This window comes from Beta vulgaris, chromosome 9 (assembly GCF_026745355.1).
Source record: "Beta vulgaris subsp. vulgaris cultivar EL10 chromosome 9, EL10.2, whole genome shotgun sequence".
NCBI lineage: Eukaryota > Viridiplantae > Streptophyta > Magnoliopsida > Caryophyllales > Amaranthaceae > Beta > Beta vulgaris.
Genome location: NC_079210.1, coordinates 22,984,166 through 23,010,770, shown reverse-complemented (window position 1 = coordinate 23,010,770; position 26,605 = coordinate 22,984,166). Strand labels below are relative to the sequence as shown.

General features: G+C 34.9%; 4 protein-coding genes and 1 non-coding gene across 5 annotated transcripts; 2 read left to right on the top strand and 3 right to left on the bottom strand.

The window, feature by feature from the left end:
- The first annotated feature begins 6,815 nt into the window (after positions 1 to 6,815).
- Positions 6,816 to 11,836, top strand: LOC125493325 (uncharacterized). The gene is made up of 5 exons (XM_048636560.2): positions 6,816 to 7,036; positions 7,798 to 7,836; positions 9,615 to 9,722; positions 9,900 to 10,216; positions 11,195 to 11,836. Exons 4-5 carry the CDS (start codon positions 9,941 to 9,943, stop codon positions 11,435 to 11,437), a joined length of 519 nt encoding a protein of 172 aa, XP_048492517.1. The 5' UTR covers positions 6,816 to 7,036; positions 7,798 to 7,836; positions 9,615 to 9,722; positions 9,900 to 9,940; the 3' UTR covers positions 11,438 to 11,836.
- A 4,794-nt stretch (positions 11,837 to 16,630) lies between these two features.
- Positions 16,631 to 19,111, bottom strand: LOC130590178 (uncharacterized). The gene is made up of 4 exons (XM_057392204.1): positions 18,935 to 19,111; positions 17,636 to 18,661; positions 16,924 to 17,096; positions 16,631 to 16,649 (listed from the first exon to the last, which is right to left on the bottom strand). The coding sequence occupies exons 1-4, from the start codon at positions 19,109 to 19,111 to the stop codon at positions 16,631 to 16,633; spliced, it is 1,395 nt and encodes a 464-aa protein (XP_057248187.1).
- Positions 18,864 to 21,409, bottom strand: LOC104908276 (uncharacterized). Its single transcript, XM_048636612.2, has 2 exons — positions 20,888 to 21,409; positions 18,864 to 19,650 (listed from the first exon to the last, which is right to left on the bottom strand). The coding sequence occupies exons 1-2, from the start codon at positions 20,919 to 20,921 to the stop codon at positions 19,142 to 19,144; spliced, it is 543 nt and encodes a 180-aa protein (XP_048492569.2). The 5' UTR covers positions 20,922 to 21,409; the 3' UTR covers positions 18,864 to 19,141.
- LOC125493938 (small nucleolar RNA R71) lies at positions 19,041 to 19,148 on the top strand. Its single transcript, XR_007270261.2, has one exon. It is a non-coding gene; the product is annotated as a small nucleolar RNA R71 (small nucleolar RNA).
- A 1,002-nt stretch (positions 21,410 to 22,411) lies between the features above and the next one.
- LOC104903033 (pentatricopeptide repeat-containing protein At4g30700) lies at positions 22,412 to 24,965 on the bottom strand. Its single transcript, XM_010691001.4, is given in 4 exon segments — positions 22,412 to 22,943; positions 22,946 to 23,089; positions 23,092 to 24,463; positions 24,465 to 24,965. Coding segments are annotated over 4 exon segments (2,358 nt in total). The 5' UTR covers positions 24,942 to 24,965; the 3' UTR covers positions 22,412 to 22,578.
- Positions 24,966 to 26,605: the final 1,640 nt, after the last annotated feature.

Here is a 26,605-nt window from a genome sequence, read left to right as displayed (position 1 = left end):
CCTCAAGGAGCCCAGCTCCCTTTTTGGATACACCACCATGCGATGATCCTCAAGGAGCCCCGCTCCCTTTTTGGATACACCGCTCGCACCAAAATAGCATGCGGTACCCTCAAGGAGCCCAGCTCCCTTTTCGGGTGTACGGCGGGTGCGAAGGTACGTGCACGACCATAAAGTAGATAAGCGTAACATTATACTGCCAGAACCTCTTTCACTTTTATTTATCATGTTTCGTTCGTTTAGCATTCATCGGCATAAGCCATAGATCTTTCATGAATCACACTTGAGCATCAATAACTCATAAAATCATCATTTACGAAACTCATTCGAAAACAATATAATCCCACAATCCATATAAGAATCACATAGCAAAATCCTTAACATAATTATAAACATCATTTCATAAACACATTTCGAAGGGGATCGTGGGTGTTAGCAATAGATGTTACCTCGGTTCCTGCGTAATAACTTGAAAGCCGGGGGAGGCTGTAATATCCTTTCCGTTTAATCTAATCATGAAATGACGCAACAAAATATAAATATTCGATTTATTTTAACAACTGGCCTTTAGTTATTATTAATACTTTTTATTATCGAAGATCGTTGGTGATTACTTATATTTATTATTTAAGCTTACGTTACTTTAATTAATAGATTTATAATTTAACGTGTCATATGTTATACCATTAAGTACCTTGTTCAAATTTAATACGTAAATTATCTCTAACAAGTTAATAAAACAATTTCAACTATCGTAACCTAGCAAATCGTAAATTACTAATGTTCATTCATTATTTTCATATTACAGGAATAAGTTGACAATTATTATTACAAGACATGATATATTGGGTTTCTTTTTCTTAAAAGAAACATTTAGCTAATGAATTAAGGGCATGAATTAATAAGGTAAAAATATATAATAAGAAAATTCAAATTGGAGCCCAATTAGAGTTCTATTTAAATACTTGGGCCTAGATTAATATCAACTCACTAAAAAAACTTGGAAGTATGAAGAGGTATATATTTCATACCTCTTGAGCAGACACAAAAGGAGAGCAGAGGAGGGAGCTCGAGATGGGCTAGCAGTGGGGTGGGACTCCGACCGTGAGGCAGCACGACGGTGGTTCGTCGGAGTTGGTCGACCACGGTGGTCCGGTGCAGCAGCAGCTGCGACGAGAAACAAAAGGTGAGGCGCGACAGAGAGAAGAAGAGGAAGGGCGAGCGAGAGAGAGAGTGTATGCGAGAGGAGAGAGAAGATGGCGGTGAGGTGGTGAGGTGGTGCTATGGTGGCGCACAGGAGGCGCGGAAGAGGCTTCGGTGGTGTGTGGGTGGTGGTGGCCGGAAGAAATAAAAGCAGAGGAGAGACTGTAGGTTGCGAAAAACAGGGTCTTTGTGTGTGGTTTTTGGTGGCTTTTTCCGGCGATGGTTGGAGTGGTTGTGGTGGTGAATTGAGGGAGGAAGTAATGGGTATTTATAGGCATAGTTGGGGGATAAATTTCATGAATTTGATGGGTTGATTTGATGAAGAAAAACTGAAATTTGGGTGGGTTTGATTATAAAATCAGATTTTTAGGTGGGTTTGAATTGAATTGAAGTTTCTAATTGCAATTGAGTTTGTTTATGTGAAAAAAATCTGTCCTGGGTCAAAATCCATTGTCGGGTTGTTTGGGAAGGAAAATGGGGATGGGTTGAAATGTAATGAAACAGTATTTTTCTGTTTTCTTTTGATTTTCCCTTTCTTTTTTTTTTTTTTTTTTTTCTTTTTCTTTTTCTTTTCTATTTTTGTTTTCCTTTTTATTCTTAATACTACTAATTTGTATAGTAACCAATTTGTTTATTACTTTGTTTCCTTACTTTAATTTATTGTTATTGTTTAATCTAACAAAACTTTATTATTTGCAACATATATTTATTTAACGAATTAACTATCATTACTTGGGTATAGTATAACAAAATTTCAATAATAACTTATGATTAAAGGAAAATTTTGACCACTAATTATTATTATTTAATTTAGGCAAGTTTAAATTTTTGGGATATTACACCTACTTACAAGATCTCCTGCATAATCTGCATCTGCATATCCTTTTAGCTCAAATGTATCACTTCTTGGATAGTAGAGTCCAAGGTCATCTGTTCCTTTAAGATATCTTGTTTCTTTCGAACTCATTTAATTCAGCTTGCATGGCAGTGATCCAATCAGAGTCAGTTAGGGCTTCTTCATGATTTCTTGGTTCCATCATTGATAGGAACGCATGAAATGCACAAAAGTTCCTTAACTGAGATCTAGTTTGCGTACCTTTGGATATGTCGCTGATTATGAGTTCCATGGATGTGACTTTTGTTGTCTCCAAGGTTTTGGTTGAAACTCTCTTATAGGAACATGTTGTTCCTCATGAGTTCCTTGAGTAGATGAGGAACTCTGTCAGTTGTTCCTCTGTTAGCCTGGTGGACTCAGTTCCTTCATTTGAGGAACAGGACATCTTCCTCCCTTGAGGAACAGGAACATCATTTGTGATTTTTCAATTTCCTCGTTCCTTTCCTCTTTCACTTCTTCTTCTTCTTGTGAATCTGCTTTTCTCATTTGTCTACAACCCAATCTCATAGTCATCAACCTGTATGCTTGGATTATATTTGTCAGATTCATCAAAGATTACATGAATACTTTCTTCAACACACATAGTTCTTTTGTTATATACTCTATAAGCTTTACTATGTGTGAGTATCCTAAAAATATTGCTTCATCACTCCTTGCATCAAATTTTCCAAGATTATCTTTTCCATTATTATGCACAAACATTTGCACCAAATGTTCTAAAATAGTGATATTGGGTTTCTTTCCAAAGTGAAGCTCATAAGGAGTTTTATTAATTATAGGTCTCATCATGGCACGATTAATTATGTGACAAGCAGTATTAACAGCTTCAGCCCAAAAGTTCCTTGGAAGTTCACTAGCAATTAACATGGTTCTAGACATTTCCTCCAAAGTTCTATTTTTCCTTTCTACAACACCATTTTGTGTTAGTGTTCTAGGGGCAGAAAAATTATGATCTAGGCCATTATCTCTGCTTAAGTCATCAAATTTATAATTTTCAAATTCTTTGCCATGATCTGATCTAATGTGCATTATTTTATGACCACTTAAGTTTTGAACTCTTTTAGCAAAGACAAGGAACTCATCATAAGTTTCATCTTTACTAGAGAGAAAAATAACCCAAGTGTATCTAGAGTAGTCATCTACAATACAAAGTACATACCTCTTTCCACTTCTGCTTTGAATTCTCAGGTCCACATAAGTCCATATGAATTAATTCTAATGGTTTAGTGGTACTTACAATCGTTTTAGATTTGAAAGAGGATCTTACTTGCTTACCTCGTGCACATGCATCACAAACTTGATCAATATGAAATTTTATGGATGGTAATCCTAAAACAAGATCTTTTGATCTAAGTTTCTCAAGTAATGAAAAGCTAGCATGTCCTAGACGCTTGTGCCAAAGAAGTGAATCATCTTCAATAACACTAAGACAAGTTAAATTGATTTGAGGAACAAGGTCTAGATCCACAATATATGTGTTTCCTTTCCTTGTTCCTTCCAAGATAACCTTCTTAGTTTTAATGTTGATGATCAAGCATTTTTCTTTATCAAATTTTACATATTTCCTTTGTCACAGAATTGAGAAATCTTAATAGATTATGTTTTAGACCTTCAACTAAAAATACATTTTCAATGGAGTGTAATGGTGACTTACCACCTTACCCATGCAACTATGTTACCTTTCTTATTATCACCAAATGTTACACTTCCACCTTCATAGGTTGTGAGTGAGAGAAACTTTTTGTCTCCTGTCATGTGCTTGGAACAACCACTATCGAGATACCATGTGTTGTTCCCCCTCACTCCAACCTGCAAAAATCAACTAGTTGTTAGTTGTAGGAACCCCATCTTTCGTGGGTTCCTTTCTTGACTAGGATTTGTTTTGACAACCCATTTTTTCTTACTTATTGTCACATTTTCCCAATCATCTCAGTTTTAGTTGACATTGATTTATGTAATGACCTACCTTCCACAATACATACAAATTATCACTAGGTAGATCAACATATTTCTTTGTCTTGTTCCTTTTCTTGTAGTTTTCAAAACCAAGACCTTTTTCCTTTTGGTCTGTGGTTTCTCAATCCACTTAGGAAACTTCATGATTTTGCCTCTGTTCCTTGCGACAACCAGTTCCCTTTTAAGATTACAGATCTGTTCCTTTAAAAAAATTTTCTCTTTATTCAAATTTTCAATCTCAGATCTGTATCCTTTCAAAGGAGTTGATCTTATATCAAAGGAACTAGAACAAGGGACAAACTTCCTTCAAGTGTGAAATCTTAAATTAATTAGATAATTTTCATTTTTCAAACTTTCATAATATTCTTTGATTTTTAAGTTTTTTAAAACAATCAAAGAATCTAGTTTCAACATCTGTTCTCATTTTCTTAAGCCATTCTATGTGTTCCTTGCAAACCTTTAAGGCTTGTTCCGTTTGTTCACGTTTTTCACGTTCATCTCTACATTCAAGAATTGCATCATAAAGAAGATCATATATTTCAGCCTAGTTTTACATCTAGTCTGACTCAAGCCATGTTGACTTACCTCAACTTTTTCTTCATCTTCTTTTTCTCGTATGTTTGCCATGAGGCAAAGGTTTGCTGTTTCTTCAGTTGGTTGTTCCTCTTCTTCTTCCGTCTCTGAATCTCCCCAAGCAGCTATCATAGCTTTGCGACATTTGCCTTAGAGAAAGGTGCTTTTGATTCTTTGTTCCTTTCAGCAAAGCGTTCCTTGTTCCTTTCTTTGGTTTTGTCATTTTCCCAAAGAGGACATTCCTTGATGAAGTGATCTGTACTACCACATTTATGACAAGCAGCTTTGTTAGAAAATTTCTTAGTTTTACCTTTGAAGTTTCCTTCTTCATGTTCCTGTACATCTTTCGAAATTTTCGAACCATGAGGGCTGCTCTTCTTCTTCTTCTGAGTCCGAATCATCTTCATCATCTGCTTTGAGACAATGATTTTGATTTGGAGCTTTCACCATATTCAGTATCAAGGTGAAGCTCATGAGTCATAAGTGACCCTGCCAGCTGTTCTAAGTTGAACTTAGTGAAGTCTTTTGTTTCTTGAAGAGCAGTGACTTTAGCCATCCATCTGTCCTTAGGAAGACTCCTAAGAACCTTTCGAACCTGTTCCTCAGATGAAATAAACTTTCCAAGAGAAGCCAACTCATTAATAATGTTAGTAAAACGAGTAAACATGTCTCGGATGCTTTCTTAGATTTCATGCAGAACAGTTCATATTGATTCATAAGTAAATCAATTTTGATCTTTTGACTTCATTAGTTCCTTCGTGGGTTACTTCTAGTAAATCCCATATTTGCTTTGCGGATTTGCATCCCATGATCCTATTATGTTCATGGGGTCCAAGTCCACAATGCAACAGTTTAATAGCCATGGCATTTACTTCCATTTTTTCAAAATCAGTTTGTCATAATCAGAGAGGGGTTTTAGAGTTACCTCATTTTTGTCATTTGTAGTTGTGACTTCGAAATCACCAACTTCAATGACTCTCCATACCTGATAGTTTTCAGCTTGATGAATATCTCCATGCGGTTCTTCCAATAGTTGTAGTACTTCCCATTGAACATAGGAGGCCTTTGAGTGGAATAACCTTCTTCAAGTTTCTCGGTGGTATTCATTGTTCCTTGGATCTTTTTCTCAATAGGGTTTCCTATCTTACGTGAGTTCTAGCTCTGATACCAATTGTTATTTCCCTAGGAACACTACAAGAGGGGGGGTGAATTGTAGGTGTAGAAATAAACGTAACTTTTTGCGGAAATTAAAACTTAAACGAATAAACAAGCTAGAGGAACACAAGGGATTTTTACGAGGAAAAACTTCTTGGGCCCAACAAGAAGAAACAACCTCGACCACTAGGGATTTTAAACTCAACTCTTTCACTAATTAGGCCAAACAACTTTGTTACAACCTAATTCTAACTCGAGCCACACCTTGAGTTCCTAAACTCAAGTTCCTGAGCCACTGTTCCCTTAACAGCAGTTCCTCTCAACTTCACTCGAAGTTTTCTCACTCATACAAGCTTCACTCAAAGCCTTCTCTCTTACAGAACTTCACTCAAAGTTCCCTTACCCCAAAAACCAAAATACAATTGATCGAAATAAGCTTAGTGGAATTAGAGTAAGAAGCAAAGAACAAATGGCTATTATGAGAGAATGAAGGCACTGACACTTAATAGTTAAACTCACTTAATTACTTAGTCAGACACAATTTGGAACTTACTTAGACTTCAATATTTATAGTGACAGTAATATAGAACGTGTGAGTTAAAACGTGTATTTGTGAAAAACCATTATCCATGATGTTCCTTCCTTTAAGGAACACGTTCCTTAATACATCCCATGATCACTGCTTGGACGTGGCCGGACATGTTTTAGTGACTGCTCCTAGAATATAGGAATTACTTGAGCATTATCCGAAAACCAGTTTTAATTCAAAACAGATCTAGATTTAAAACTGAAATTAAATCATTAAGAAAATATTATCTTTTAAATAATATCCTTTTTTAAAAAACCGAATAATATTTTTCTTATCTTTTTCGAAAAACAAAATCTTTTCCTAGAAAAGATTTTCCATAAAAACGAATTTTCTCTTAGGCTCCGTTTGGTAGAGCGTAAAAGGTTTTCACTGAAAATAGTTTTCCCCATTTTCCATTGTTTGGTTTGGGCTGGAAAATTGGGCTGTAAAATAAGGGTGTAAAACAGTTTTACATCATAATGAAAACATTTTCCCCCAAAATTGGGAGGAAAACGTTTTCCATTCTCTCGACAAACATCTTTCTCTCTCATCTATACTCACCTCTCCCTCTCATCTATACTCACTACTCACCTCTCCCTCTCATCTACACTTTCTCTCTCATCAAACTGGTAAATTTCACGCCATTTTGAAGCAGATTCTCTCAATACGGTTTTGTTTCGTCGAATTTGGTACATTCTAATCTCTATTTTCCTTTTATAAATTTCGGTATTTAGGATTTTTAGGGCTCGAATTTGTTACATATTTTTTCTGCAATATTCGATTATTTTTAGGGTTTGTTTGCTGAAATATTTGATTGTTTTTATGGTTCTTTTTGCACGAAATTCGATTATTTTAAGCGTATGTTTTGCTGCAAATTTGTTTGATTTAGTTTAGGTTAATAAGTCCAATTATTTCTAGGGTTTTGATGATTTGATATAGTTTAATTTTGAGGTGAGATTTTAGTGAAATTCGATCAGGGTTTTAGGGAGATCAGTTGTATACTGGAGTTTTAGAGGTTTTTATGACATTGTATAAGCTCTAATTGATCAGTTTTTGTTGTTTTTGATGTGTAAGTTTTTGACCTGCAGATTACTTATTTTCGTGTTCTATTTTTATGTTTATTTTCGTTGTCTGATTTGTCTCTTCATTTTGATGATCTTTTGATATTGTTGTCAAATTTGAAGGGTTGTGTTACTGTTGTGTTCATTTATTAGCTGACATTTTTAACCATTATGAGTGTTGTTGCTGGGCTACTTTCCTACTTTGGTTTATGACTACGATTGGTGCTAGTTTGATATGGTATCTGAAATTGTTGTGCTAGTTGTTTTTTTGGATTGTAATCGTTTATAAGTTTAGATTTTCATTTTTATGTAGGATAAGTTTCCAATGCAAGCTCTATTATATTGTTTGTCTTCATGTTAACTTTTCTTTCTGGTTTGTCTTAAGTTAGGAAACTATAATGGAGTCAAACGATGTTCAAAAGTCTCAGGTAATAATCTGTTTTGCCCATTAATAATTTGTTATATGTTCTCTGTATTCAATAACTTATTTCCTTGATTTTTCTTTTTGATTTTTCAAATATTTGTAGATAATCCGTAAAGGCATGATCATAGGTGTTGTTGCTGCCATTATTGCATCCGTCCTTGCTTTTTTGAAAGTAAATAAATTGAAGACTAGAAGACCTAAAATAATTAGGCAACCTTATGTTAATAGGGATAGCTTGAGGGAGGCTAATATCGATAGTGTTCTATATTGTGGTGATAGTCATTGTCTTGGGCAGATTCGTATGCGACCTAGTGCTTTTTATAGCTTATGTAATATTTTAGTTGAAAAGGGGCTTTTGTCGGAAAACAAGCAAATGAGCGTCAAGGAACAAGTATTACTTTTTTTATACGTGTTGGGTCATAATGTGAGATTTCGGGATGTTGGGGGGAGATTTTTTCGATCTACATGGACTATACATTGCTACTTCCATATTGTGCTCCAAGCAATCCTTCGATTGTACCCATATGTCGTGAAACCACCAGGAATTGACTTGCAACCAGAAATTCAGAACAACTCTAGATTTTTTCCTTGGTTTGAAGACTTCATAGGAGCTATAGATGGGACCCATGTACGTGCATCTGTTCCTCTTGATATGCAAGAGAGATTTGGGGAAGAAAGGATAAGACAACACAAAATGTTCTAGCAGCTGTTGATTTTGATCTAAAGTTCACATATGTCCTTGCTGGTTGGGAGGGTTCCGCTCACGATTCAAGGGTTTTGGGTGATACACTTAAAAAGGGGTTTAACGTTCCCGAAGGTAAAATATTTTCTTATTGATAGTAATGATCTAAAGTTCACTTGAATTGAATAAAATATTAATGATAATTTACGGATGTAGGGAAATATTATCTTGCCGACGCTGGGTATGGGGATCGTAAAGGTTTTATGCCTCCATTTAGACGTGTTCGTTACCACTTGAAAGAATATGCCAACAACCCTCCTGAGAATGAAAGAGAATTATTCAATCTGCGCCATTCTTCACTTAGAATGTGTATAGAGAGGGCGTTTGGAGTTTTGAAAAAGAGATTTCGTGTCTTGGATGCAGAGCCATTTTGGTCATATGAAACCCAAGTGGATGTGGTTCTTGCTTGTTGTGTAATACATAACTATCTTAGGGGGATTGATCCAAATGATGAAATTACAAGAGAGGCGGACTTAGAGATTGCATCACAAGACACAAGAACATCACTTTCTAGGAAGGAAGTGCGTGAAGAAACCAAAGAGTGTGTGAAAAAGCGTGATGCCATAGCATTGGCTATGTGGAATGCATACAAAAAGCGTCGAACTAATTAAAATTGTAATTTTTTATTTCTTAGTTTAGTGAAGTTGTATTAGTACTGATTTTGCTCGTTATTACTATTACAAAAGGCAATATATACTACTACTACTTTTTGATAATACACAAATAATTCTTACATCACTGCAATTCTAGAAATGGTTAGAATATATCATTTATGCTGTTTAAGAGCTGGTCTTATTTAGTAATTCTTTCACTCTGTATTATATGTTATAATGTTATATGCTGTTTAAGAGATGGACATGACGGATCTTTCGAAATAGAAAGTGGTGACATGGTTGTGTTCCCTAAAGGATTGAAGATTACTTTTCAAGTGCTTGAAGCTGTGAATAAGCATTATCACTTGAAAAAGTAAATTAATGTAGATGATTTTACACATTCCATGAAGATATAATGCCCTTGCTACTGTGATCCTTGTGTTCCAGTTGTAGAACCGGTTGGCAGTCCTGAGAAGAGTCTGCCAAGTAGTGGAGTAAGCGTAACGCCTTGGATACAAGTATCAAATATTGCCCCATTTTCAAGCTTGCTAACTGGTAGTTTTAATACTTACTAGTGCATATATTCTGTTTATGTGTATTGAAATCTGGCTTCTTGAGCATATTATCATTGAAAATTTCAGTTTTAAATTGTGAATTTATGAATCTGTGTAGTGAGTAATTCAAGAGCAGGAATTATATAGTTTTTGCAATTTTCTCGAAATGTTTATTCAGGTAAAGGAAGAGAAGAAGCTAATTTTCGTTGGACAAAACCAATGTCTAAGGAGTTATTGGAATTTCTTGCTGAAGAAGTGAGGAAAGGAAAGCGGCCAAATAACACTTTCAGGACCAGCTCCTTTATAGCTGCTGCAAAGATGATTTCTGAAAAGTTTCACACCGCATGTACGGCTGACCATGTTGAGAATCATATGAGGACAGTGAGAAGTAGTTGGGGAATTATTTCTCAAGTGCGGGGAAGATCCGGATTTGGTTGGAATGACAATGTAAAGATGATAACTGCATCTCCAACTACATATGATGCTTATATTCAGGTATGTAAAGATTGTCAAACATATCTATGTTTATAACCCGTACATTGAGGATTTATAATAGGAAAATCAGAAGATTTAGCTTGTTTCTTTATACATGCCACAGAACACTCTTGACTCCTTTTGTTCCTATTTATTTTGATGGAAATCTGTGGATTTATAATCAAAGATTAGTATATATAATAACTTAGCATGCATGCTTGTATAGTTGTTTAGTATATGAATGAATTGGGGGAAGTATGGGACCTCAACAAGATGAGGCAATGTTTGATCTTTTCCTTCTTTGCAATTCATGATTGAAGGGTCTAATATGTCATTTTGCCAATTGTATCCTGTCAAAATACATGTAATAATAGTTAACCCATTTGACTGGTTTTAAAACCTACTTTTGTAGATGCAGTAAATGTGAATTTTTCCATTTTTTCCATTTCACCATTACATGTATATTGGGTAAACCTTTAGATCTTATTAGCATGATTATTACATTCTAGAGCTTCTAAAAGACTGCTAAGATGAATATACAGTCCTACTCCTAAGTCCTACCTACAGTTGATGAGGGATCAATGTGGGCTAATGTGAATAAACTTACTTGAATATTACTAATTATAATCACATACTTATCTTTGAGAACATACCACCTCACCCTATTGGACTATTTATTATATACTAGGACTATATGTCATGTACTCGTGTGTTCCTCTCTTCTTGTGGATGTGTATGAAAGAAAAGATAACACCAAAAAATGTTATGGTGTGTTGTGTTTCAGCCGTTGGTTGTATTATAGTCTGTGTGTTCCTCTCTTCTTCAGAATTCAGATATAGACAGAAACTCAGAAGGTGTGTACAGTATACACAAATTTCCGCGGTTGAGGTTGAGATTAAAGTTGGTGGAAAGAACTTTTTTTAAGCATATACTATTAAGCATTGTTTTGTAGTTCAATTCTATTGGATGATTGATGTGTATTAATCCTTTATTTGACAGCAATATCCATCTCATGAGAAATATTTGAACAAAAAAATTGAGATGTATGAGGAGATATCGATAGTAGCGGGCAAGGACATTGCAAGGGGTAATTTTTGCAAGACGTTTGCTGACATTCAGACTTCAAGTGGACAGCCCAGTACTGTTGAAACCGAGCCTACCAAGTCAGATAGTGCAACTTCTTCCGAGCCTAGGTCTCACAGGAAGAGGTCTCGGGTCGAAGAGGAGGAGGGTGACTTGTAACATATTTCTGCTCAACTCGGAGAAGTTGTCTCTGCTCTCAAAAATTTCTCCCAAAACCAACTTGATGTGCAGAAACTTTATGAAGAGATCATGAAAATGGATGATGTCGAAGAAGTCGTTCGTGTTGCTGCTTTTGATCACTTAGTTGAGCGTGAAATGCTTGCTAAGGCTTTCTTGACAAAGAGTGAACCTCTTCGCAAGCTGTGGCTCCAAAATTTTGTCAAGTCTCTACGTTGAGTTTTTTTTTATTCTACTAACTTTCTTATTAGAATTATATACATAATATGTCTTTTGGGGGTTTTTTGTGAATTATTGTTATGCCTAATAGTTTTATATTATCGTGTTATGGATTTTTCAAATTTTGGAAACATTGAAAAAATAAGTGTTTGGTTTTTCTAATTATCTTATATTATTATGCTTGAGATAAAATATAATATATTGTTTTTTTTTTTTTTTAAAACATATCATATTTCTTCCTTATAATAATTTGGGGTAGCAATATGTGAGAGAAAAAAAAAATTGATAATACTATTCAATAAGGAGTATCCATATTCAATAGGAGTAGTTGATTTTCCATCCAACCAAACAAAGGAAAATGTTTTCAATGGAAAATCATTTTACATCCAACCAAACAACGGAAAACTTTCATGGAAATGAGTTTTCCATTGTAAATGGTTTTACATGGAAAACCATTTTCAGTTGAAAATGTTTTACGCCCTACCAAACGGAGCCTTAGATTAAAACGGTTACCTATTTTTTAGGCATGATTAACTCAACTTTCATTAATGAACCGTTATAATGCTTCGAGCTTAAGTCTAGTTCCTTTTATTTATAAGTTCCTTTAACAGATTTGTTTAGTGCCAATTCGTCTGTTCCTTACAAAGGAACAGACTATCATTCTCAAATAAAACTGCCAATGTTCCTTACCAACATTACTTGTTCCTTTATAATGGAATTATAAAATAAAAACGCCTTGCTTTATTCTTCTTGCTCCAATGCTGCTCTAGTATCAATTAGAGAAACATCTTCACTTAGTCTTCAAAATCCTCACTTGATTTCTTCCTTGACTTAGTATTCTCTGTGTTCCTTTCAGTGATACCTTAAAAATCATACACTTAAATAACTCATTAGTCCACTACTTAGTTTGCATCTTTGTTCCTTTGTCATCATCAAAAGTAGGGTTCAACAATTGTTATTATATTCGAAATTGATTTATATTTTATAATGCCTTTTTTTGTTACAAACATGTAGTGGTTTTTCAAATAATTATTTCAAAATTTATACTATGCAATACAAAGTTAAATTATTCATGTATAAGAGTTGTTAGTTTTTTTTTTCAACTAATTTGAAATAACTTGCAAGATTAAAAAGAATTATGTATCTTTTTTAGAAGTCACAAATCGTCAATGGATACATGTGAACTCCCATTCGAAATTGTATTGTTGTACTGTACTTGTAATTTTTTTTGAGTATGTAACTGTAAATGGTTCTTGGGAACGGAGTACTTCCTCTGTTTTTTTTTTATCTTTCTCAATTAAAATCTTGACACTATTTATGCTTAGAAAGAATCTTCTCAAATAATCTCAATTTATAAGAAAAACATATATAGTCATGTAGGATCTTGTTTGATTTGTCTCATTTAATACTTTATTAATGTACAATCGTTATAGATTTTACTAATATATAATGAAAGATATTTGAGTTTAAAAACGTGCAACGTGCACAGGATAGTGAGAATGATAAAAAAAAAAGAAACAGAGTGAGTATGTAATTACTAATGGGTTATAGTTTGTAATTAAATTTTCCTATTTTTGTAAAGTTTTCTCATTGTGATTTCAGTTAACTTGTCATTGATTATTATAATTGTATTTCCAACAGTTTTTTTGGAAGTCTCGTTTTAGTAGAAATTGATTTTGTAATTTAGAAAGAAAATGATGGTAAAACAGTTTCTTCAAATGGGGACATCATAGCTTTACTCTTCCCTTATATAATAGAGATAAGGCAGATTGGAGAAGTTTTTTGGATTATAATTAGTTTTTCCATAAAACAACTAGTCATTTTATATACTAAGGGCTTATTCTCTTCGACATAAAACAGCTGAACTGAACTAAACTGAATTGAATTTAACTGAACTGGATTTAACTGAACTGAAATGAATAGTGATATGTGAGAGTAAAAGTATTGTCCAAAGCTGAACTGAACTGATCCAAACTGAATTGAATTGAACTGAACTGAAAATAAGCTGGAGAGAACAGGCCCTAACAGCTAGCAATATTAGAGTTATGGTAAGTATATATTATATTAGAGTTCACTAATAAGGAAACGAGTATAGTTTCCTTATGATATGTGGTCGGTCCTAAATGTACCTTAAAATACCGCAAGTGTACGGGTCAATTAAAGTAAATACAAGGTAAGCAAGATATCGTTTCCCACAAGGAGGTCTATAGTCAACTACCAAATTAAGAAAATCTAATATTATTTAGACAATCCGGGTGACGTGAGTAGTGAAAATAACTAAGCTAAATTAATATAAACTACTATTAATTCTAACACTAATGGGTAAGAATCAAATATGAGAAACAGTTCCAGGACTTAGATTTCGCCAATTACTTTCTACAATGAAATTAAACTAATTGTTGGGTTAAGGACTATTGTATTGCAATGATCGAATTTCCTAATTTATATTATCTCCTCTTCCAAGGTAGAAAACGTATATTTATAATAACTTTACGCCTACTTCCGTGGTCGTAAACATTACCATAAACTCATTACGAACAAGAAATTCATGTAAACAACCACCCAAGTGTATAACTATTCCTAAAATTATACTACTTGACGTTTGATAATTCCACGAACTAATATTGAAAGTTCACTCCCGCTACTAATCCAATACCTTAAACATATAATCAACTGGCCAAATCAATTATACGAAATCAAACCAAAATTATCAAATTGCAATTGAAATAGATAAACCCAAACAATAATTCAATTCATTGATAGAAAATTAAAAGACTACATCTAGCCCTAGAACATAGAAATTTAGCTAGACATAAAACTAAATCAAACAAACCAATTGAAACTAAAAATCTGAAATTAAACATAATAATTAACATAAACTAACTAAGAGAGAAGAAAGGGATGAACTCCAGATTCATAGGACAAAACAGATGAACGCTTGTGCTCTCGCTGATGCGTTCTTCTTCCGTTGTGCGTCTCCTCTGTTTTTTTTTTTTTTGCCTTTTTTTCTTCTATGGTCTGCCGTCCTTAGTCTTAGGTTTCATTTTAATTCCTGCTTCTTGTTTTTCGGCCCAGCATCCAAACTTAGGTTTAATTTATTTTATTTTTCTTTTGCTGCGTTCTTTTCCTTGGCCCAACATCCAAACTTTTAATTCTTTAGATGTATCATGTATGTGCGTGGCTGTAAGACACATTGGGCTTCATCATTTGTGTGTTATACTTCCTTTCTTTTTTTTTTTTTTTTCTTTTCTTCTTTCTTGTAATTTTGCCTACAAATAAATCAATAAAGTAATAAAATATTTGTATAGTAAACACATACCATATTATAAATATTAAATAAGCCAAATTAGTATGTATAAGTAGTAGCAGAATCAAACAAGTACTTTATTGAGTATATTTTTCTTATTATAAATCAACTTTGTTACTCAAGTAACTTAACTGTTATAATATTAAAATATGAGAAGAAAACATATTATAAGTCTCAAAACTTATACTAAAATGCTATATAACAGGCAGAAATCATATATAAAATAGAGACTTATCAACTCCCCCACATTAAGGTTTGCTAGTCCTCGAGCAAACTAGGACTATAATACTAGCTTCTATTTGTCATTATAAATTTTAACTTCTCAACTGACTGACTTTTCAGGCAAATCCTATTATAAGTAGCCATAACTCAACTGAAAGTTTTCACAAAGACAAAAAAATATGATTTCAAAATAATTTTAGTTCAATATTATTTAGACGTCACAAGCAATGAGCCAAAGACCAACCAATTCTTCAAAAAGCATAGTACTTCATGTATTAGTGTTTCCATTCAGTCTTACCACAACCCTATTCAAGAATTGAGTAATTGAGTAATTTTAACTTGGTGAACCCTCACTTTAGTCGTGCAAATAAAAATAAAATATTATGATCACTCATGTGTTTAGGGTATAATAATTATCACTCAAAACCTACCAGGTCGACTCGAAATGAAATATATTATCTTTAAATTTGCATATCGTTCAATTCTCCACCACTAAGAAGACATAGAGCATACAAAAATCAAAAGGACTTTAGTAAGGTTGTAATGTAAGGCTCGGGTAAAGGGTAGGAAGTATTTAGTATTTGGTGCTCAAACCTTTAAGTCTATTGGAGTACACAATCTCTAAGAAGGCCAATTGTAATGGTCGCAGTCAAAACTCCAACTACTCAAATGTTAGTCATATATATCTAATAATAAACTTTTCCGAACTCATTTTTATTCTCAATATCAACCTTTTCTTTCTTTTTCTTCTTTTTCTTCATATTTTGTCATTTCTTTTCTTCCTTCATATTTTTCATTTCATTTTGATATTTTCTTTTTGAGAAAAAATATTCTTGGAAACTAATATAATAACCTACACATAGAAGTATGACGTACAACCCCATTATAATCATGTCATATATTCCACTAGCTCAAAGATCAGGTAAAAGTTATGTGTTTAGGAAATAAGCTTGTAATGTGGTTTAGACAAAAGAAATAGGCTTAAGGCTCAGAGGGGTTTTAGAAAGAGATATGATAATGTAGGTGGCTTAGGCTAAATGTGGTTCAACAAAAACAAATGCCTTTATCATTTTAATATATGCTCATGTTTCAATGTAATCTCGAAGAAACCAATGCAAATCCAAGAGTTTATATTTCACCAGGAACTAACACACACTCTCAAAAATAGAGACTAATACAGATGTTTTAGTCTACTAAAAGGCTCAAAAGGATCTCACAATGGTTATAAATGTCCACCAAGTAAATCACAATCAAATCTTAAATAACCATTCTTACCACTTGCCAAACACTTGAACAATTATGCTATGCCATTCTCCGAATCAGTCGAAATTAAAAACCCATTAGCTTGCAACAAAACTAGAAAAACTTTCTTTTTTTTTTTTTCAAGTATTAAAAACTGAATTTTTTTTTTTTTTTTTTCAGTCAAATTAAGCTAATGGAATTTGCCTTCAAATCAATATCAGACATGAAAATTAAAATTTCTGCATAAATTTTGACAGCACCTCCCCTAAAATATGGCATATCCAATTAGATTTTTTTTTTCATTTTCTAAACCTGTTTCTTCACACAAATTAATTCCAGCATCACAACAATACATCAATCCAGCAATCTAAGGCTTAAGCCTCTCCCCCACACTTATTACAAACATTGTCCTCAATGTTTCGATAAACTCAGATTATTGAAGCAATGTGGCATTATAAAAGACTTAGAAAGAAACAACCTGGGGCAAGACGACGTCTCAAGTGCTATGCAGTAAGAGAGTGGCAGCGAGCTAGCTACTCTTGTGATAATGGTGATACAGTAGCTTGTAGCAGCAGCACACAACAGCACACAGTAGAAGGAAGTAGCAGGTAATATGCATAAGAGACTTATCTTCATTATAGTCTCTGGTATCTGCAAAAGAAAAACAAAAGGAACAAGCATAAAGAGAACTAAATGAGAAAAATAAACAATTAAAAGTGCTTGGGTTGCCTCCCAAGTAGCGCTTGTTTAGAGTCTATAGCTTGACTTCCATCAAATTCCGTTTAACCAGGATCAATCGAGGAGTTAGTCACTCCTTTAGTAGTCGTCTTAGTTGTCAAGGGAGACTTACCTTTTGTTTTGAATTCACCCTTTTTCCTCCATAAAAAACATTCCTTGATTGGAGGAAAAACTTTTCTTACCTTTGCTTTCTTAAGCTTAGGAGGAGTACCTGTTTTACTCAAACACACTTCAAGTAGATCATTAGTAGCATTAGTTACATGTTTTGTTCTTAGTCATGTCTTCAATTATCTCAACTTGACAAACAAGATCACGTTGTGAATTGCTTTTAGAAGAACTGAATATATTGAAGTGAACTTTCTCTTCACCAATTTCAAACGTTAAAATACCATTCTTAACATCTATAATAGCTCCAGCAGTAGCCAAAAAGGTCTACCTAAAATAATAGGTACCTCCACATCCTCATCCATATCAAGAATAATAAAATCAACAGGAATAATAAATTTATCAACTTTAATTAGCACATTTTCTAGTATTCCTATTGGATATTTGATAGATCTATCAGCAAGTTGCAAAGAGACAGTGGTAGATTTTATATTATGCAATCCTAACTTCTTGCAAATAGATAAAGGCATAAGAGAGACACTTGCACCTAAATCACACAAGGCTTTAGAAAACTTAATATCACCTATAGTGCAAGGAATAGAAAAACTTCCTGGGTCTTTCAGTTTAGGGGGAAGCTTTTTCTGAATCACAGCACTACATTCCTCACTCAAAGCAATGGTTTCATATTTTTCCAACTTCTTCTTTTTAGACATAATTTCCTTAAGAAACTTAGAATAAGAAGGAATTTGCATTAAAGCATCAATAAAAGGAATGTTAATATGTAATTGCTTAAACATTTTCAAGAATTTCTCAAATTCACTATCTAATTTAGTTTGTTTAAGTCTTTGTGGAAAAGGAATAGGGGGAACATAAGGTCTCAATGGGGGAAGAGGTGTCGATTCAGGTTCTTTTTCAGCTTCATAATTCTCCTTCTCTTTTTCACTTTCATTGGCGACCTCATTTTCTTTAATCGTACTTTTTATGATACTTAACTCCTTACCATTTCTAAGAGTGACAGCGTTGCAGTGTTGTTTAGGATTAACTTCAGTGTTACTAGGCAAAGCTCCTTGACTTCTAGAATTGATGGCATTAGCTAACTGTCCAAGTTGAAGTTCTACATTTCTATTAGAAATAGCAATCTGATCAACTTTAGTTTCCAACTTTTCAATTCTTTCAGAAGTAGCATTAGCTAATTTTTCAATAGCTAGTTCCCAAGATGGTCTAATTTCTTGTTGGGGTTGTTTTTGATGGAAACCAGGTGGAATTTGTGAGTTAACATTAGCATTTTGTTGTCCTTGATTCCTCCAAGAGAAATTAGGATGGTTTCTCCATCCAGGATTAAAAGTATTGGAGTATGGATCATTATTAGGTGCCTTTAAAATTAGAAACAAATTGAGCTTGTTCCACATTAATGCATTCATTGGTCAAATGAGCACCTCCACACAAATTACATGGCATAGTAGTAGACACAGAATTGACATTACTCATTTTAGTAAACAAATTAACTAAGTTGTAACTTTTTGCATTTAAATGTTTAATTTCCTTCTACTTTCAATACTTACCACCAGTTTCTCCTTGGTTTATTTTCGATCATTAGACCAGTGATAATTATTTGAAGCCATTTCTTCTAATAATTTATTAGCTACCTCAGTAGTTTTACCCATTATAGCACCTCCTGCAGCAGCATCTATAGTGATCCTAACAGATTCATTCAGACCATTATAAAAAGTTTGCACAAGCAACCAATCTGGGACACCATGGTGAGGACATTGACGTTGTAAATGTTTAAAACCTTTCCCAAGCCTCGTATAAAGACTCCCCATCATTCTGTATGAAACTAGTTATATCATTTCTTAGTTTAGCAGTCTTACCAGGGGAAAGTACTTTCTAAGAAAAGCTCCAGATAAATCTTCCCAAGTAGTAAAAGAATTAGCAGGATTAGATTTTAACCATATTTTTGCTTTATCTTTTAGTGAAAAGGGGAAAAGTCCTAATCTAATGGCATCATTGGTTACTCCATTCAGCTTAAGAGTATCACATTTTTCTAGAAAATTACCTATATGGTCATTAGGATCTTCATTATCTAGTCCACTAAATTGTTCTTGTTGAATTATACGAATTAAGGCAGGACTAATTTCAAAATTATTTGCAGTAACAGTTGGTCTTACAATACTTGAAGGGGCTCCACTAGCATTCGGCATTGCGTAGTCACGTAGTGGCTTTTCGTTGTTGTTATCCCCCATCTCTAATGGTTTATTGTCAGATGCTTCAGAGAAGATGTACTCCAAATCAAAATCTGGCAGCTTTTGTATTTGCTCCAACCTTTTCTGTTTCCTTAGTGCACGAGCCGTTCTTTCAATCTCTGGATCAAATGAAACCAAAGAACGATTAGTACGTGGCATACACTAATAATAAAGTACTAATAATTCATAAACCAAGACTATTGGCAGAATGCAAATAAAAGCTAAGAACATAAAGTTGTTAAAAATAAAAGTTAGAATGGATAAAACAATAGAGATTAATCACCAAAATCAATGTTGAATAACTTCTAAATGTAAAGACACAGAATGCAGCTCTCTAAACTAATGCAAAATATGAGCAGAAAAAAGTATAAACTAATGGCTAACACTAAATTATGAAATCAACTTAAAATAAAAATAAAAACAGTGGTACTCTACTTTAAGCAACATAAGACTAGCTAAATAAACAAGTAGGCGTAAAAAAAAAACAAGTAGTACTAAGAAATACTTTGTCTAAATTAATATCAAAATCCCTTTAGTATGATATTGAACTATTGCCTCCCCGGCAACGGCGCCAAAAACTTGGTCGGTCCTAAATGTACCTTAAAATACCGCAAGTGTACGGGTCAATTAAAGTAAATACAAGGTAAGCAAGATATCGTTTCCCACAAGGAGGTCTATAGTCAACTACCAAATTAAGAAAATCTAATATTATTTAGACAATCCGGGTGACGTGAGTAGTGAAAATAACTAAGCTAAATTAATATAAACTACTATTAATTCTAACACTAATGGGTAAGAATCAAATATGAGAAACAGTTCCAGGACTTAGATTTCGCCAATTACTTTCTACAATGAAATTAAACTAATTGTTGGGTTAAGGACTATTGTATTGCAATGATCGAATTTCCTAATTTATATTATCTCCTCTTCCAAGGTAGAAAACGTATATTTAAATAACTTTACGCCTACTTCCGTGGTCGTAAACATTACCATAAACTCATTACGAACAAGAAATTCATGTAAACAACCACCCCAAGTGTATAACTATTCCTAAAATTATACTACTTGACGTTTGATAATTCCACGAACTAATATTGAAAGTTCACTCCCGCTACTAATCCAATACCTTAAACATATAATCAACTGGCCAAATCAATTATACGAAATCAAACCAAAATTATCAAATTGCAATTGAAATAGATAAACCCAAACAATAATTCAATTCATTGATAGAAAATTAAAAGACTACATCTAGCCCTAGAACATAGAAATTTAGCTAGACATAAAAACTAAATCAAACAAACCAATTGAAACTAAAAATCTGAAATTAAACATAATAATTAAACATAAACTAACTAAGAGAGAAGAAAGGGATGAACTCCAGATTCATAGGACAAAACAGATGAACGCTTCGTGCTCTCGCTGATGCGTTCTTCTTCCGTTGTGCGTCTCCTCTGTTTTTTTTTTTTTTGCCTTTTTTTCTTCTATGGTCTGCCGTCCTTAGTCTTAGGTTTCATTTTAATTCCTGCTTCTTGTTTTTCGGCCCAGCATCCAAACTTAGGTTTAATTTATTTTATTTTTCTTTTGCTGCGTTCTTTTCCTTGGCCCAACATCCAAACTTTTAATTCTTTAGATGTATCATGTATGTGCGTGGCTGTAAGACACATTGGGCTTCATCATTTGTGTGTTATACTTCCTTTCTTTTGTTTTTTTTTTCTTTTCTTCTTTCTTGTAATTTTGCCTACAAATAAATCAATAAAGTAATAAAATATTTGTATAGTAAACACATACCATATTATAAATATTAAATAAGCCAAATTAGTATGTATAAGTAGTAGCAGAATCAAACAAGTACTTTATTGAGTATATTTTCTTATTATAAATCACTTTGTTACTCGTAACTTAACTGTTATTAATATTAAAATATGAGAAGAAAACATATTATAAGTCTCAAAACTTATACTAAAATGCTATATAACAGGCAGAAATCATATATAAAATAGAGACTTATCAATATGATGTAAGTATATTATTAGTATTATATTTAGTCTAGGATATATTATATTAGAGTCCTAGACTAATAATAAAACTATACTCGTTTCTTTATTAGTCTAGGACTCTAATATAATATACTTACCATAACTCTAATCAGCAGTAACAAACTTTGATGCAATGTTAATTCTACCAGCTGACTTAAAACAACAATAAAACAAACAATATTGCCACGTTAGTCAAACAAGTAACTTTGGACTGCCCTCCCACGGAGCCCGCAAATAAGTACATGCACCCAAGTGCACGTAGAGCATGGTGCACCCTCTTCTAAACTACGTCGTTTTATTATTTTTAGAGTCTATAATTTTTAAAAATTGTTGTTATTTGTTTCCTTAAATTTTGCAACTAAATATTCCTTTTTCAAATTTTAATTTAAAAGGTACATGTTCTTTTACCTTACGCATACATGTTCATTTACTATATGTTCTTTTCATTCTAACCTATGTTCTTTTATAAATACAGATTTACATGTTCTTTAATTTTAAGTCGTGTGTTCTTTTTTAAAGTAGAAAAGTTGTCGAAAAAAACTCGTGTTCTCTTATATAAATGGTATGTTCTTTTTGGGTGCACAATGAGCATGGTGCCCCCTGGTGCATAATCCACGCTTTGCACGGAGCCCCCACCCAGAGGCTCATTACAAGCCAACACCCCCAACCCCCTTCCCCCTTAAATCTCAAGCACATGCTTGAGGTAGGAATTGAACCATAGACCTTACTAGGAAATATGCGAAAGTTCACCACTTGAGCCAAACCCAATTCCTAAACTAAAATCTATATGTAATGCCACAATCGTTTTGATGTGGAGTCATACACAACTAAGATTATAATATATGAATAAAGCAATATGTTGTCGATTAATTATGCTCGCTGCAACTAAGATGGAAAGGATATTATAATATGATGTATGTGCAGCATTTCTTCCCTGACATGAGGCTAGGAGTGCGTCACCTGATTTAGAGTGTACTATATAACTTAATCCGCGAAGCAACATCAAATTTACCAATAATCTCCACAAGAACAGGTGCCATCTTTGAAATGGTGGAATCTGTTAGCATCTCTAACAACAATTACTCTTTTAGTGAGCTTGGAGATGAATTTAGTTGCAGTATGACAGTCTAAACAAACCCTGAGGTTTTTGAAGATCCTGATTTCAGTTCCTGGTTCTGTAGAAATAAGCCCGAAAGATATAGCTAACTTCTCACTATGAACATTAACCATAAGCTCCTTCTCTTCCTCCTCAACATCATGCAAAGCTGTCATAGTCTCGGGCTGATACCCAGCCTCCTTTATTTCGGCCATTAATTTCTCCAGCTTCCCATAAATTGCAGTTGTTTGTGGGTGGGAGCGATCACCACATGTGAGACGTAAGGAGTGTCATCTAACTCAATTAGAGTGCACCCAGGTGTCTTTGCCAGCCTTCTCTTCTTGGCTACTTGTCGAACGGAAGCGGCGTGCCCATAGTTGCGATCAGCTGAATAAATATTGGAAAGTAATACATAGTAACCATATTTTCAGGGTCTAGCTCGAGCAATTTGTCAGACGCAATGCGTGCCAGGTTTGTATCCTTGTGAATCATGCATGCACCAAGTAATGCTCCCCACTCAACAGAGCTAGGTTTAACAGGCATATCTTCAATAAACTTCAAAGCTTTATCTAGTTGTCCTGCTCGTCCTAAGAGATCAACCATGCAAGCATAATGCTCAGCCAATGGTTCACAAAGATGATCATTAACCATAGAATGAAAAATGGCATTGCCTTCACTAACTAAGCCTGCATGACTACAAGCATATAGAACACACAGGAAAGTAACTGTGCTAGGAGGAATCCTGGAATCCACCATCTGGTTGAAAAGATTCACTGCTTCATGTCCAAGTCCATGAAGGCCATATCCAGATATCATTGCGTTCCAGGACACAACATTTTTCTCTGGCACAGAATCAAATAATTCTCGAGCCTTGGTTATACTCCCGCATTTTGCATATAAGTCAATTAAAGCAGTTGATACGTATACATTTGACTCTAACTTCTCATTGTGTATTAGTTCATGAACCCATTTTCCTAGACTAAGTGCTCCCAATTGCGCACATGCTGATAGGATACTAGTTATTGTTACAGGATTTGGACGAATATGACACTTTTGCATTTGCTGAAATAGTGATATTGCCATTTCAGTCAAGCCATTCTGGGTATAACCTGATATCATGGCATTCCAAGCTGCCAAGCTTTTCTCAGGTGTCTCATCAAATAGTTGTCTAGCCCTATCAAATTCATTTAGCCTACTATAAACTGTAGTTATTGCAGTTGAAATCGAAGAATTTCTGATCATTCCAGTTTTGATACAGAAACAATGGATGGACAAAGTCAAACTTAGATGGCGAAAAGGAGACCCAACTGGTACAAGTCCAACAATTGTGCTACAGTTCACCTTCTCTCCAGAAAGTAGCAATTCTTTAAAAAGGCTAACCGAAGACACAGTTTCACCATTACAAGTATACCCGGATATTAATGCATTATAACATATCAAATCCGGTTTTCTCATCTGCCCAAACACCAATCTGGCAGCGCATACATCCGCGCATTTTGCATACATAGAAACAAGACCAGTAAGTACATATGCATGAGAATAAAACCCTGTTTTGACTGATAATCCCTGAATTTCCTTCCCCAACTTCAAATCCTGCAACTCTCCTATAGCAGGAAGAATCGCGGACAAAGTTGACGAATCACATTTGACAGCACTTCCAACCATATCACGGAAAACACCTAGTGAATGTACATAACAGCAATTCTTCCCAACCAATATCATAGTATTCCATAACACTGTATCTCTTTGAGACATTCTATCAAACACTTGTATGCAAACCCAACCTTGGAACAATTAAGTACATATTAAGCACAGCAGACCCAACAAACAATTCATCATCAAAACCATCAATTATTGTGTGAGCATGAAGCAACATACCAATCTTTTCATACCCAAGTGACCCAGAAGCCGAAATTCCAAAAGCATATGTGAAGTTATTAGGCTTGATTGTTGTGTTTCGACGTAAACGATCATAGACTAACACAGAAGATGAGGGAAGATAGTTATGAGAAAAGCCACGAATGAGGACATTGTAGAGGAATATATCAGGATTTGGCGTCGCAGAAACAAGAAGATTAGCATGGTGTACAGCTCCAATGTCGCACAGCTTTTGAGTGAGCTTAGTGACCGTTATAGTGTCGGAATTTAAACTGTTGACGATGATTTGGGCGTGGATTTGCTTGAGGTTTGTGAATGTGGTTGATTTTGAGATCAGGTTGAGGAAGAAGTTTCTTTCACATGTTGATGTTGCTGACACTATGGCTCTGTTCAACATTGAAGGAAAATAGTTGTGTATGACGTCCTATGTTCAGTACATGAGTAGTCCTAGTGATGGCCACTGGTGCGGGCTGGACGGGCCGGACCATGGGCCAGAGCGGGCTGGGCTGAGATTTCACGGCCCAGGACCGGACCGTGAAATTCATGGGTTGGTGGCTGGTCCGCGGGCTGAAAAGTCTTGGCCCACACCGGTCTGTTACCGGTTTTCACGGTTCGAGAAGCGGTTGGCTGTTCGTGGTCAGTGGGCGGACCGGGCTGGCAGCCGGCATTGAGATATTTTTTTTCAAAATTATTTAATCATTAAATTATTCATTATTGTTATATAAATCTTTAAAATGAATAAAATATATACAATTATTAAAATTAATGAATAATTTCATTATTTTAAAATTAACTGAATATAATATATGCAATTTGATTAAAATATATACAATTCGATTAAAATATACACAATTTGGTTCAATAATAACTTGGACTGGGCTGGTCTGGTTCATGGGTTGGTTTGGACCGGTTTCATGGTTCGAGCTGGACGATTTTAGTAGCGGGTTTTAGTGGGCTGGGCTCAAGAAATCTGGCCCACAACCCACCCACCAATTTCATGGTTCGAGCTGGGCTGGACCGGGCTTTTTGCAAGCCCGGCCCACACGGACCACAAGGTGGGCTGGGTTGGATGGGCGGATTGGCCCGCACTGTTGGCCATCTCTAAGTAGTCCTATGTTCAGCCGAAACTCCCAACTATTATTCACTAGAGGTGGGCATGGGCCGGGCCTGTTCACGGGCTAGGTCCGCGGGCTTGGGTAAATGGCGGGTTGGACCAGGTTCGGGCCCGGGCCCATGAGTGCCGGGTCGGGCTTGAAATTTTATAAATTTGTCCATGGCCCGGCCCAGGCACGCGGGCCGGGCACGTGCTTCCTGCGGGCATGGCCCATGTTTTATGTTGTTTTATTGTATTTTTGACATTTTTAGGCTAAAAAACAAAGGAAATGAGCGTTCGGCCCGCGGGCTCGTGCCGGTGTGGGCCGGAAATAAAATTTCTTGATCGTAACAGGCATGCGGCCCACGTAGCAGGCAACGGGCCGGGCCGGGCTGGGCCTCGAGCGGGCTCGTGCCGGCCCGGCCCATGCCCACCTCTATTATTCACCGTTTTTTATAGATCTCAATTATGGATTATTCTAACAGCTATAAACCATAGCCTCTTGTGATTTTTATAGGGTCTAGACGTAACCCAAATTGTTGTAGCAGGTAGGGGTGTTGGTCGTTTGGGTTGGTGCGTTTTGTGATGTAATCCAACCCAAACCGCAAATATACAGTTTGACATTTTCCCTACTCAACTCACACCGCACTTTTGCCCAAACTAACCCTAACCGAACACCGCGAAAAAGTTTGGTGCAGTTTGGTTGCGGTTTGACCATTTTTTCCTCCGCGACATTAATTTTGTAATTTAAGAGTAAAAAATGTTAATAAATATAAAGAGTACAAATAAATATGAATTTGACTTAATAATTAAACATAAATAATAATTTATCAAAAGTGTCCAAGTTCTTTACCCCACACTTCTTTTTTCAGTTGTATACTTGTATACTACCTTGTCAAGACTGCAGTCTTAACTAGGGGTGATAATGAATCTGACACAGTCTCGACCAGCTCGGCTCGTTGAAGCTC

Bases quoted from the DNA above. Each gene is read 5' to 3' on its own strand.
- LOC125493325 (XM_048636560.2), top strand. From the start codon at position 9,941: ATGTCTAAGGAGTTATTGGAATTTCTTGCTGAAGAAGTGAGGAAAGGA. The intron at 10,217-11,194 runs GTATGTAAAGAT...TTTATTTGACAG, and splicing joins CATATGATGCTTATATTCAG to CAATATCCATCTCATGAGAA.
- LOC130590178 (XM_057392204.1), bottom strand. From the start codon at position 19,111: ATGGGGAGTCTTTATACGAGGCTTGGGAAAGGTTTTAAACATTTACAA. The intron at 18,662-18,934 runs GTAGCTAATAAA...CTAATTTTAAAG, and splicing joins TAATGGGTAAAACTACTGAG to GCACCTAATAATGATCCATA. The intron at 17,097-17,635 runs GTACCTATTATT...TTTCTTTTGCAG, and splicing joins ATATGGATGAGGATGTGGAG to ATACCAGAGACTATAATGAA.
- LOC104908276 (XM_048636612.2), bottom strand. From the start codon at position 20,921: ATGAATCTGGAGTTCATCCCTTTCTTCTCTCTTA. The intron at 19,651-20,887 runs GTTAGTTTATGT...CATTTGATCCAG, and splicing joins CATCCCTTTCTTCTCTCTTA to AGATTGAAAGAACGGCTCGT.